At 34.4% G+C, this 13,803-nt stretch overlaps 1 protein-coding gene across 1 annotated transcript in view; it reads right to left on the reverse strand.

The window, feature by feature from the left end:
• Window positions 1-591: 591 nt before the first annotated feature.
• The window catches only part of LOC129222990 (LIM/homeobox protein Lhx9-like), a 35,310-nt gene continuing 22,098 nt past the window's right edge, over window positions 592-13,803 (reverse strand). Inside the window, exons 3-4 of the mRNA XM_054857554.1 lie at window positions 3,192-3,463; window positions 592-813 (exon numbers count right to left, since the gene is read on the reverse strand). Of these exons, the coding sequence (XP_054713529.1) occupies window positions 592-813; window positions 3,192-3,463 (494 nt within the window). The remainder of the gene's footprint in view (window positions 814-3,191; window positions 3,464-13,803) is intronic.

Consider the following 13,803-nt stretch of genomic DNA (forward strand, 5'->3'; position numbering starts at 1 on the left):
AAATTAAATATTGTTAGTTAAAAAATTTTTAAAGCATATATATTATGCGCGAATATATATTTACAATTTTTTACAAAGAATACCCTATTTTCAAGCATTTTTCTTGATCCATTGCTATGCATTTACAGAGTTAAGGGCAATAATTTCTTAATGAGATAAAATAATCTAATTGTAACAGATGTTAATTGTTAACTAGATACTTTTAATTGTAACATTAATATTATGACCCCTTCCCTTCCCGTCCTGCCAAAATAACTTCCATATTCACCTTTTAATTGTTAAAATTGATCATAAACATAGTAAACTTTTGAAATTAAAAACGATTTAAAATGCATTTTTGTATGTACAATGAGAGCTTCCAAAGCTTTACGTGAGAAATTTTACATGTTCGACTCACTCTGTACTATACCCTGGTACGCATTAATTAGAAATCAGACTCGGAGTAATACATAATTGTAAAAATTGAAAAAAATATAAGTCATTCTTTAGGGAACATGAAATTATTACGCATGCCCTTGTGCTTGTAAAGAAGCCGCAGCCAAGGTTTATTATAATCATACTCTATTACTTGAAGTTACCAAGTTTCATTTCTTAGAGAAGGTTGGTGAAAGTCTGAATATTCTGTTCTTCTTGGGTGATGGGTGTGGGCTGTACGTCCAGCAGGGCGGAGGAGCCCAGACGGAAAGGATCACAGAACTGAGGCTGGGACGCTAGCTCAGAGAGTGGTTTGCAGTCTTGCGCAATTTCGGGGCCTTGACTCTGCTGCCGGAGGAGATTGCGGCGCCACTTAGCGCGGGCGTTTTGAAACCATACCTGGAAAAATTGAAGTCGGTGATGAATAAATTCATGCCATTAATTGAATTTAATATCATTTCTGTCAAATTCCATTTCAATTTGATTAATGTAATACGGTAACTTTGAACAATCTGGATTAATTTTGCACCACTTTGTGCTTTTTGGTACTCAAAGTGATTCACAAAGAAAAACACAATTTGCCGCAGACTGCGCCATTGAAATTTTTAGAAGGGGGGGGGGGAGCATCTCAGAGGTATTTGACGTCACTTTTGGGGTCTCATTCTTGGGGATACTCCGTAGTATTTGAAAGATGTTCGCCATTGTTTTTGAGAGTGATGGGCACCCTGCGCCTATAAATTCTCTTTTGCCACATACTGGGGTGCCCTGCCCATTTCAAGCGTAAGGACACACCTCTTTAAGTACCATAAAGACCCTCCAAGAGGTAGAGCCCCTGCAAAAAAGGAGAAAAATACCCCTAAAAGCAACTCCCCTAAAAATTTACACGGCGCAGTCTACGCCATGACCCAACAGGTGGACATCCTGGCTATTTAATAGTCTTAAAGATTACTTCTAAAATATAGTGGTTAATAGCAGAGAGAAAAGGATGTGATTTGTGTGCACCACATCCGTAATATAAGTTTTGGGGTAACTTCTTTCCAGTTTGGTCTAAATCTCTAAATCAAAGGATTCCATTAAATGTTTGATCAATTTCCTTAGCTATGACAAGAGAAACGAAAAAGCGTTGAGGCATTTGGATGAAGTCTTGAGGTTCTGCGTTCCGTACAAGCGAGAAGTGATAAGCACCACTCCCGTAAGTTCGGTAAAATTTCTTCCTTTCACTGCTTCACAAACCATTTTTGCCACGCGTCAAGTGAAACATGAGGAGTCATTAAAAATAAAAGTCCTGTATTGTTATATTCCGTACTAGTGGTACCCGCACGGCTTTGCCCGTAGTTGAAAATTAAAAGGTCTTTTGGTTCGCCTGTATATTTACAAATAATGTATGGTGAATTTCTCGCCAGTTGACTTATACCCTTGTTACGGTTCCACGTTATGATAATTTCGCATCTCGCCAATTGGCTTGTGCCCATGTTGCGATTCCACGTTATGATAATTTCGTAATTTACTCGTTCATCTTATGATAATTTTGTTCTTAAAATTGGAATAGAAAAAGAACCACATCGAATTTTCGAAAAATCGCTTCGAGGTGCACACCCCCATGCTACAAACTAACTTTGTGCCAAAGTTCATGAAAATCGGTCGAACGGTTTAGGCGCTATGCGCGTCACAGAGATCCAGACATCCTCCGAAAATCCAGAGAGAGAGAGGATTTCAGCTTTATTATTAGTAAAGATATTCGATAAAATAATAAAGACAAGACACAATACTTGAATCCCCAAAGGTTTGCTGAAATTTCTTCCGATAAATGTTTTTTAAAATGCTTTTGAGTGCGACAGTTGAATTCTGGTAGCTTTGAGGGATTAATGCAAAAGTCATGGGGCTTTGTATTTCGTAAATTCGACAAGACTCAAACAGCAAGTCTGTGGTCATCCGAGCTTTTCTCTTACGCTTTGATAAGATTTCTTCCGTTAAATGTTCGAAAAAAAATTTCTGCTGAGCCGCCAGCATCGACAAGCGAGTCCTAACAGAACTAAATCTTTAACACAAAATTCATGTGGTTTTGTATTCAGTATATTCAAAACCACATGACAAGACAGTAAAGGCAGATATTGCTTCGTAACCTACCTATAAGTTTATACGGGGGCAAGAATTTTTTTCCATTTCAACTTTCGACGCTTCGCAAAATATTCTGGGCTGAGATATTGATTTGTCATAGCCTTTTGTCATTCAGACCAAACTCGGAAAGTTTTGTGCTTTGCACATTCGACAATACACTAAACTCAGGGTTAGGAAAAGTACGAAAGACCCTAGAGTGTAGCGTAACAAACACTACACTCCAGAGTCTCCGTTATGTTTTACTATGCTTCGTTCAATAAAATGTTCTGGGCTGAGACAGCTGCATCGTCATAAACTCTTTTCATTAAGATCAAACTTTTGAAGTTTTGTGTTTCGTACCTTCGACAAGACACCAAAGGCAGGGGTAGGAAAAGTACGGATGACCTTTGAGTGTAGAGTAACAAACAATACACTCTGGGGTCCCCTGTACCTACCGCTACAAGTAGTTTAACGGACTGGATGGGGACCGGAAGACAGTTGTGTTTTTTTATCCAGACCAGGAGCAGTGCAACCCCTGATCCAGCACCCCTAGAGGGCTAGAGACATCGATTGGGAATGAGAACTCAGAGGACTTTTTGACCACGACAGATTTAACGTGTGCCTGTCACCGTTAGCGCACATGGCGACCTTACATTTATATGCATAAGTATAATTAATACCTGGAGCACCCTTTTGGAGAGTCCGGTCTTCTGCGAGAGCTGCTTGAGGTCTTTGGCATCTGGATTGTGGTTGATGGCGAAGTAGGACTTCATGGCTCTCAGCTGGTGGTGCTTGAAGGAGGTGCGCATGCGCTTCGGCCGCGTCAGATGGTGCTCACTCGAGGTGCTGCTGTCGCTGCACACACCGCCCAGGCTGTTGTTCGAACCGTGCTGCTGCAAAGGGCTGTTCCGGGGGTCGCCCGACAGCGAACAGTGGTCGTCGCTTGGAAGACCTGTTGCACAGAAAAAAATTAGAACTTTGTCGGGGTGAAACTGTGCGTTTGGGAGCAAAATAGCACTCAAACTTTCAAGTGAATAATATATAACGCATGTGATTTTATGCGACTAAATGCTGCCAATTTCTGATTGATTGAATTTCGGTGTAGTTATGGGTTCATAAATGTCATTAAAAATAAACAAATAATAAATGGTTGATTTTCCGAATGTACACGTGCTTTTTGAAGAATTTTGTTTCTAATATTATTATGAATAACTTGGATGAATTTCAATTAATTTAGGGTGTAATTTTAACCTTGCAAACGGAAATTTTGTGCGAAGTGTACGACACTGTGAAGTTAATGCTTAACCAGAGTTTGAAAATATGGGAAAATAAAGTACAAAACATAATATATCATTGAATCATTCGATTTAACCTCATTTTTTGCTATTGCATTATGATTATTACTTTGTAACTAACTTAAAACAAATATTCAGAACGTCAAACAAGCGCCCACATAATAGTGGTTAGAAATATCGCGAAATAGAAACACAAACCAGGTTTAAATTGCAGTTTTACTCGATAAAAATAATAATTTACAAGAAACATCAAAAGCAATTTGACAGTTCCAATCTATAACGCCAATCCTAACGAACACGAACGTACATTCAGTCCACAGTGTCGTACACAGCTCGAAAATTCTGACGCATGTTGAAATTATCGCGTCAAAAGAAGAGTTTCAAAAACAAATAAAATGAAATCATCAGAAGAAATTTCAAATTTATACCATACAATTCAATTTTTTTTCAATCAAGGGATGTTTTACAAAAATTCATTTCACATGTAATGGCACATCCATCATTAATCGCCAAATAAAAATATAATGTCCCCTAAAAAATAGCTGTATTTTCCAAAATTGCACATCAGGAAAAAGACAGTATGTAAACGATAAGAGCGCGGGCGTGAGAGATAAAGAAAAAATAAAGCATAAAAAAATTATAAATACTTTTTTTCTTGATTTTAGATTTTAATGTCATTGTCGATTTCCTATCTGCCTAAATCATTAAATAATTGAAAATAAGTTTGAATGAAACCTCAACAGATCACATTTTCACTATTAATATTCAGTTCAAATTCATTTTATAAAAAATTAAACTCACTTATCGTAAATATAATGGCGAAATGGCATACTTTGACTATTTCAGAAAAACACGACGAACTTTTAGGTTCCTAGAAACTTTTAGCTTGGTGCCAGTTACTTTTATGTAGCATAAAATCTGACTAAAATCTTTTGAGAACTTTTCAACAACAAGGCACAATTGCTCAAAAAATAAGTACAGTGGCTCCCAAAAGTGTTCGTACATCTACGACTTTCAACGAAATAGGCCCCTATGCATTGGTTAGAATTAATATTTCGGAATAGGTATTTAATTATAAGATTTATGATCTTTTTTTAACAAAACTACATGAAAATGTTTAATAAAACATTAAAACTTAATTTTTTAAAAACCAAAAACCAAAAAGTGCCGGAAATTTTATCTCACAAAAGTCTTCGTACACTTTGAAAAAATGTCAAAAAATTAGTAAATAATCTAACTTTTTACAAAATTATTATTTAGTAGAATATCATGCAGTATCAACAACAGCTTTTAAACGTCTGGGAATAGCTTTCATTGTTTTTTCTTTCTTTTTTTATGCAATTTCTGAATAAGTGTTCAACCGCACTTCGAGTCTTACTAGTTCAATGGAATCGGACCCTATCCATTGGCTAGAATTAATATTTCTGAATAAGTATTTAATTACAAGATCTATGATCAATTTTCAACAGAACTACATGAAAATTTTTTTTAAAATATTAAAACTTATTTTTTTTAAAACTCAAAAACCAAAAAGTGCCAGAAATTTTATTTCACACAAGTCATCGTACACTTTACAAAATGTCTATATATTATTGAATAATGTAACTTTTTATTAAATTATTATTTAGTAGAATATCATGCAGTGTCAACAACACCTTTTAAGAGCCATTATCTGTAAGGATCAGGCAGGTTGTGATTGTTGGGATTTTTAATTTTCTTTATTTTAACATAGGTTGTTTCTTATCATGAATGTAATGTAAATCCGAAATTTGAGCTTTGTCTGACTCACCGTTTTTGAGAAAACAATTTTTTTTGTTTAGGGGGCGTGGCATATTTTTGCTGGTTTTTCAAATTTGCAGATTTTAATGTGCTTCTTGCTTGAAGCGCCCTTATAATGACATGGATTTTTTAATTCCATATTACTATATGGTCTTGTTAGATACTGTTACAGCTGTCAAATCGGTATCACTATAAGGGCGCCAGAAGATATTGGAACTTTTATTGATAAATTTCACAAAAACACAAATATTTAAAATTTAACTACAACTGTCGCCCTCATAGCAGAGATCTGATACTAAATTTGGTTGATAACCAACATGTTTGTCTAACATTTGCACAAAAAAAATCGGTGTCACTCCTATTATTTTTGGAAATATAATCGTTCGAAGTTAGTACGTTATGGCGTTTTTTTTATATTTATTTATTTTATCGTTTCACCTCCAGATAGTTTTTTTGAACATATTTATTTTTAATTTAATACAAAAATGTGTATATTTCAACATAAACAGCTTTGGGCAGTAAGAGCGTCTTTTTCTTGAACAGAAAATGCCCGTTTTGATATAGGCGGATGTATTGTGCATAATATGTCTAGATTATCATACCAATACTCATCTTGTTTTTTCGGTCCAACAAATCTATTTATTCCAATTGTTCTTGACATACATTTGACCTCAACTTGCAAATGGATTTTATACGAAAGATGTATAGAGAGAAGCGCTTACAAACATCTTATATAAATGCTTCAAATTTTCAACTAATAAATACCCCTGCATTGTCAAAAGTTCAAATTAATGAAATTGGATGGGCCCTATCTTTAAGAGCTCAGTCCAAGTTCACTTCAAAGTAGAAGAAGTATTTATAAGAACAATTTACGATTGATGAAAATACTGGGAAAAAACAACATCCCTGTCAGGTTGCACACTAGATGAGAAATGCAGTTCGTAACGGGGAAAAAACTGTTCGTTGCTTCAGAGTATTGTACTATGAAACAAATCCTATCCCTTTTTTTTCGATGGAAGAAACAAAAAAAAAAAAAAAAAAGAATGCATTCTCAATACATCAAATGAGAATATTGAAGAAAGCGAACATTCAGAATCTGAAACTGAATTTGAGGATAACGTAGATTAAAACGAAGAAAACATTAAGAATCAAATCAAACCAATTTCAGAAAGACGGTCACCTCATATTGAAAACTGCTAATTTTGTAGCACTAAAGCATGGGAAAACATCGTATCGCAGAAAAGTAGTAGAAGTTGACCATTTGCAAGTTTAGGTCAAATGCATGTCAAGAGCAATTTGAATAAATAAATTTGTTTGGCCGGAAAAAACAAGACGAGTATTGGTATAATAGTCTAGACATGTTATGCACAATAGATCCATCTGGTACCTATATCAAAACGGTTATTTTTATTCAAGAAAAAGACTCTCTTGCTGCCCAAAGCTGTTTATGTTATAAGGTACACTTCTTTGTATTAAATTAAAAATGAATATGTTCAAAAAAAAAAAAATCCGGGTGTGAAAATATTAAATAAATAAATATAAAAAAACGCCATAACGTACTAACTTGGAACGATTATATTTCCAAAAATAATAGGAGTGACACCGATTTTTTTGTGCAAATGTTAGACAAACATATTGGTTATCAACCTAATGTAGTATCAGTTATCTGCTATGAGGGCGACAGTTGTAATTTGATTCTAAATATTTGTGTTTTTGTGAAATTTATTGAATAAAAGTTCCAATATCTTCTGGCGCCTTTATAGTGACACCGATTTTGATACATATTTTTGATGCATGTAAGTGTGGCTAGAAAATGATCTAAAAATGTTGGTGTCATCATGAAGGCGCTTTGAGAAAATTGGCCTTGAATATAGAAAAAAAATTCATTTTCGGTCATTTTTAAACGGAGTTTGTGTGTGTCGCCCTCGTAGTGTCACCGATTTGACAGCTGTAACAGTATCTAACAAGACCATATAGTAGTATGGAATTAAAAAATCCATGTCATTATAAGGGCGCTTCAAGCAACAAGCACATTAAATTCTGCAAATTTGAAAAACTGGCAAAAATATGCCACGTCCCCTAAACAAAAAAAATTGTTTTCTCAAAAACGGTGAGTCAGACAAAGCTCAAATTTCGGATTTACATTACATTTATGATAAGGAACAACATATGTGAAAATAAAAAAAATTAAAAATGTCAACAATCACAAATGCTTTAAACTGCCTGATTCTTACAGACAATGGCTCTTAAACGTCTGGGAATTGATTTCATTCTTTTTTTCTTTCTTTCTTTGCGGAATTTCTGAGTAAGTGTTCAACCACACTTCGATTCTTACTGTTTCTAGCTCTATTTTCGTTTCAAAGTCGTATTTTCGTAATCTAGCCTCCAGATAAATCTAAATATATTACATTAAGTTCAAATGTGGAGATTGAAGGGGTATTTTCTAAACTTTAGGACAATTTTTGAGGCACTAGACGCAAACGTTGAAAACCGTGTGCTTCTTATCCTTATCTTGATAAAAAACAAAGTGTTTCCGATAACCAAATTTTGGGCTGAGAGTTTAAAATTGGTTTTTAAAATATTTAAATGAACAGCATGATTTATTATTTCATCAAAAAATTCCAAACTTCCAAGTCCTGATGCTGATATGCACAAGAACATCTTCAGCATCCTGATTAACTGGTTCAACTAAGTTCTTATGATTAAGTTCCTAATTTTTTTTCTATTTACAACTATACAACAATTTAACCAAAAATGTTGAATTCATTTTTATCTGTAAGTAAGACGTAATTCCATAACGCTTTGAGCTTATTTATCACTGATTTTGCGACGAAAAGCGCAAGCTTTCTGTTTTTCGAACGGCCAAGAAAATTTCTGCGGAAAGAGGTCCCATTTAATCTAGCAAATCAGAGAACTTGGCGAACAATTTTAGTTGAAAATTAAATGTAAAAATTTTAATTTAACTTTACAGAAATTTTTACAGCACTTAAATGTTTATTTTTCATAAATTTTTAACTGTAAATCTCTGATCACGTTTTTTCAACTTTGCCGGTTGACTTTTTCTTACCTTGTTTTCGGTCCCATTCTTTTCTTTAAAGCATTTTATCAAGCACTTCACTATAGAATGGAATAAATTAACTAATTTAGAGACATTTCAAACCAATTTAACGTACCATGAGGAAAAAATTCAAATTTCGAATGCTGTTATTAGTTTCTTAGGAATACCAGCCATTTTAAAGTAATAAGCACAATATTAAGGGATAAATAAACAAAAAATTGAAGCCGAATGACTTTTAAGGGTCAACACAATGCAAAAATGACAAAACAAACGACATATGATAATTTTAATCATGAATTTATTCGAAAATATTTGAGTGTACGATGACTTTTGTGGCGAATTGTTTCTCTGTCCCTTCCTTTTTTAACTCATTTCAAAAAGAAGATCCGTCAATATTTTGAAAAAACTACAGGGTTTTATTTAGAATGACATAGGAATGATGTGAAAAAATATTTTACTTCATATTCGAATTCAGTTACGCGTTATTTTGGTTTTACTAAAAAATTTCAAAGTGTGCGAACACTTTTGGGAGCCACTGCACGAAGAGAGGAGAGGTGTAAATAATTCAAGTTAGATTCTGAAGAACTATTTCGTAATTTCTTAATTAGTGGACAAAATATTTTTACACCCAGTAAAAACAATGTGTCTGCACATCCATGATCTCGCGCCTAATAAGAAATATATTATCTCGCAAAAAAAAGTCCCGTAATAAACAGTTAAATATTTTCATAAAACAATGTGCATTGATCGTATGATCAATTACTTATGATCAATTACTTAGTTAAAAATAAAATTTCCTTAAGAATATTTTCCCTGTAATAAACAGTAAAATATTCTCGTAAAACAATGTATCTGCATCGAGATTTTGTCATAATTATATTTGATAATTTTAGTAAAACGATGGTAAAATAATAGTAAATTGATTGTAGAGTATTTATATGCAAATATAATTTTTCGAGACTTTTTTTTTTTTTTTTTGTCTGACATAAAAATATTCCCGTAAAACTATTTTTCTGATCCGAGATTACTCGCTCATTTGAAAATATGATTTCCAGGAAAAAAAAAAGACGCGCAGTAAATAGTAAAATATTCTAGTAGAAAGAATATGTTTATATTTTATCGTCTATTTAGAAATTATAATTTCCCGATAAATAAATTTCAAAAAAAAAAAAATCAATTTCCCTTAAATGCGTCTGGTTGGTTGGTTTATATGGTTTTAATGGCGCAAGAGCCCTCAAGGGCTATACTGCGCCAGAAAATGTGTCTGGCAATGGCTATTTGTGAATGAGGGAATAAGGGTAAAATACGGAGAAAAGAAGAGAAAAAAGATTTCACATGAAATTATTTTCAATTTTTTAAATCGCCATTGTCGATTCCCTTTGCGTTTGAATCACTAAATGATTGAAAAGGATTTAGAATAAATCCTCACCATCTCACATTTTCATTGCTCAGTCCAAGTTCACGTTATCGAAATGCATCAGATAAAAGGCTGAAATTCGCGCATTGGTATGCAATTTGCAGGACAGCGTTCAGCAGCCCGCTGTTAATCTCATTACAGACTCTCTTTTAGTTCCCTTAGCTTCATTTTCTGCTGACCCGATCCGAAAGTTTTCGAGAACTGTCAGCGAGTTTAATTGGAAGGATTTCTGCCTTTGTCCTCTCTCTGCTCGTGGGGTAAAATTTCTAAATCAGCTCAGAATGGAACAGAGCATTCTTAATCCCTCTTCGTTCTCATTTCATCGATTCTCTCTGCTCCACATCCACACTCAAAAGATGATTGTTGCGAATTTTATTAGATCAAAGATTACTTGCGGAAGTTTGCAAATGAAGGTTTTCGTTTATCTCTGCCCGAGACATTGCGTGCAACGAGAGCATGTTGTAAAGTCGCTCTGTTTCGGCATTATATCTTGTTTAATCGTTTAAAGAAGTTATTCACATTTAAATTATTCTCTGTAAGACTGTTTAATGTTTATGTTTGTTTATGACTGTTTGAGGGAAAGAGCAGCAATTCCGTTTCTGCTTGGATGCTTCGAAGATCCTGCAGAAGTTTGCATATGGAGGTTTTCGTTGACATCTATTCAAAACATCACGTGCAAGTTGGATTGCAAAATTGCTCTCCTTCCCCATTATATCTGCTTCTTTCAAGTAAATGTTTTTAAGACGTTATCCGTAATTAAATTTATTCTCTGCAAGAATGTTTAGTGCAGATAATTTTAAATACATCGCAGAGTGGACAGGGACCGATTAAATAATTATTTTTGCCTAGAATACTTTAAAGACTACTTAAAAAAGTTTATTTATAAAGGTTTTCATGCAGGAAATTATCTTTACCAAGTGAAAGTGAGTTAAAACTCTAAAATTACTCTACTTTTGCATTATACCTGCCTGTTTAACTCAAATAGTTAGAAGAAGTTTTTTGCATTTGCGTTATTATTCTTTGCAAGACTAGGCAATGCAGATATTCGATCCCTAGGACATCATAAGTCGAGGGAAGAGAGGCCAATTAAACATTTAATTTTGTCTTGCTTACGTCAGAAATCACTTGCAGAAACGGATCTCTACTTGAGACAATACGTACAAGTTGGAAAATATTGTGAAATTGCTCTGTTTTCGCGTTACATCTGTCTTAAATCGCTTGAAACATTTTCCGCATTTACATTATTATCTTCAAGATTATTGTTTATTTATTTTTATTTATTTTGCAAATGCCACACACTAAAGATAACACTTATGCCATTAGTGTACGTGCTCTCCAATACTTTTCAACAGAACTAAGTTGGTTTGCGATTAAAGCACATGATCAAAGAACACTGGAGAAGTGGCAAAGCTGTAGCGGATTTTGCGTTACCCAAGGTGCACCACAAGGAGGCCTTCTACGTTCAAAATAATTTAATGCACTTATCAAGGACATTACAAACTCATCAGGAAGAGAGGGAGCAATTACATATTTTATTTTGTCTAGGATGCTTCAAACATTACTAAAAGATGCATGCAAATAAAGGCATCAGTGTAGTAGTACAATAAAAATAGGCCAAAAAATGGCCAAACCCAAACGTCCAAAAAAAAAAACCTTTGAAATCTGTTGCGAATTACTTTTTACCCTTCCAGCAAGAAGGAGTAAAAAGTCCCAGCACTTTTTGGTCGGGTTTTGGAGGAAAGGGGGGGGGGCGAAATGATCCTCTTTTAAAATAAAAATAATTTCTATTACTTAAAAAAATACTTAAAATCTCAGAAACCACTCTATAATAGTAAAATAATAAACTCTCATAGAAAAAAAATGCTAATTAACCGGGCTGCACAGGCGGGGGGGGGGGGGGGGGTTCCATGGCACAGATTGCGTCATTAGAATTTTTAAGGCAGTTTTTTCAAAGGGTATTTCTTTTCTTTTTTTTTTTTTTTTTGAGGGCTTTTATTCTGGATGGGGATTCTGTCACACTTGAGGAGTGCGTCGTCGCTTTGGGGGGGGGGGGGGGGGGGGGGGGGGGGTAGGGTATTAGGGGGGGAAGGACCCTGAATTTGCATTCTAAAATCAGCGATTGCAGAGAAATTCACGATAAAATTCCACTGATTTTAAACTTTTCCGAAGTAAAAAAAAAATGTTTTTTTTTTCGGTAATGATCTGCAAGCTTCAATTAAATATGCTATCAATGCAGTGTATATGCGTGAATACACTGACGGTATATGTCACTTGTAAGTACGGGAAAGCTAGTGTCATTTTTGATGGGTACAAAGAAGGAGAAAGCACCACAGAAATATCATCTGCGTCGTATTACAACAGCCAAGCCTTCTGCTCCAGAAGATTTTCTGCGCATCATATCTTGTGCTTGCTCTGAAGGGTTCATTGGACATAGTGAATGTTTGAAAAGTCTAAAAATGGATTGAAGTGTTCATCTACGTATACGCACAAACTGTGTTAGACATAGTTGCACCATAAACAATTTTGCCGAGGATCTAGATTCCAAAAAAGATCCTGATAAAGAAGACTTTTTGTTACAAGCTGAGGGGAGAAATCATTTGAAAACTTCAGCTCTGACGGAGAGTTTATCTCAATCTGATGACGCATTTAAGGCATGCATGTTATAACGCAAACTAAAAATTTTGATTTTAAATACTGTAAAAAAGCAATATAGATAAATGGGGGAAAAAACGATTCAGCGTAATTTTTCTGACCCTTTAATCAAATGTGCAATCAGAGAGGGGGGAGGCGGTAATCTTTAAATATATTATTTCGTTTTGGGAGGGTAGCTACTGTTCTTGTGGGGTGAACGGTCCAGATTTAATGCATTTTAAATTTGCATTAAATTATACTTACTTGAAATGGAAAGGAGGGGGAGGGGATTGGGGTATTATTTGGGAGGGTGCTGTAACTTTGGGAGGAGGTGCACAATCACACTTGGAGGCTGGACACACTTGGTTTCTAACTTTAACTTTGCATAAAATAATATTTCCACTTGAAATGTATGGAGGGGGAAGGGTTTGGGGTGCTTCGTTTTACGGGGATAGGGGGGGCTATGTAGTATTGGTGGGTTTTGTCATCCCTCTTGGGTGTAAACACCTTTAATTTAATGCTTTTAAATTTAGTATGACATAGTTTTGACACTTGAAATTTTCTCTAAAATTTCGGAAAAAATACCCAAAATAGCAATTTTTAGATACCCTCCATTTTGAAACCCGACGCACAATGGGGTGGGACTTTTTACCTGTTCTTATTTGACTTTTAACTTTTTTTTTTTTTTTGTATGTTTGGGTCCGACCCTTAATTTTACTGTACTATAGGGAAAGATCTTAATTCCGAGAAATCAATTACATTGACCAAGAAATAGAAAAACTTTTGGAAAGAACAGTCAAATTTCCTTGCCAATATTGAGTTTCTGATACCTAGATGCCATTAAAAAAAATTTAGTTTAGAAATATTCTTATTCGATGATTTATAAAGTGATTTTTGAAATAATGGGACACAAATATCCCATGGTCTTTAAATGGTTTACAAAACAATTAGCCCACTGTCATTTGTTCATTTTTTTTCATTTTGATGTAAATGTTAGTCTTATTTAATGTAACTATTAGTTTTATTTAATTTATTGCTTTAAAAATTAAACGCTGAATTTTAGCAATATTGATATTGGCACGTTTGATGAGCCACTAAGCGCTGTGATTTGA

The sequence above is a fragment of the Uloborus diversus genome, chromosome 5 (assembly GCF_026930045.1).
Source record: "Uloborus diversus isolate 005 chromosome 5, Udiv.v.3.1, whole genome shotgun sequence".
NCBI classification, from domain to species: domain Eukaryota; kingdom Metazoa; phylum Arthropoda; class Arachnida; order Araneae; family Uloboridae; genus Uloborus; species Uloborus diversus.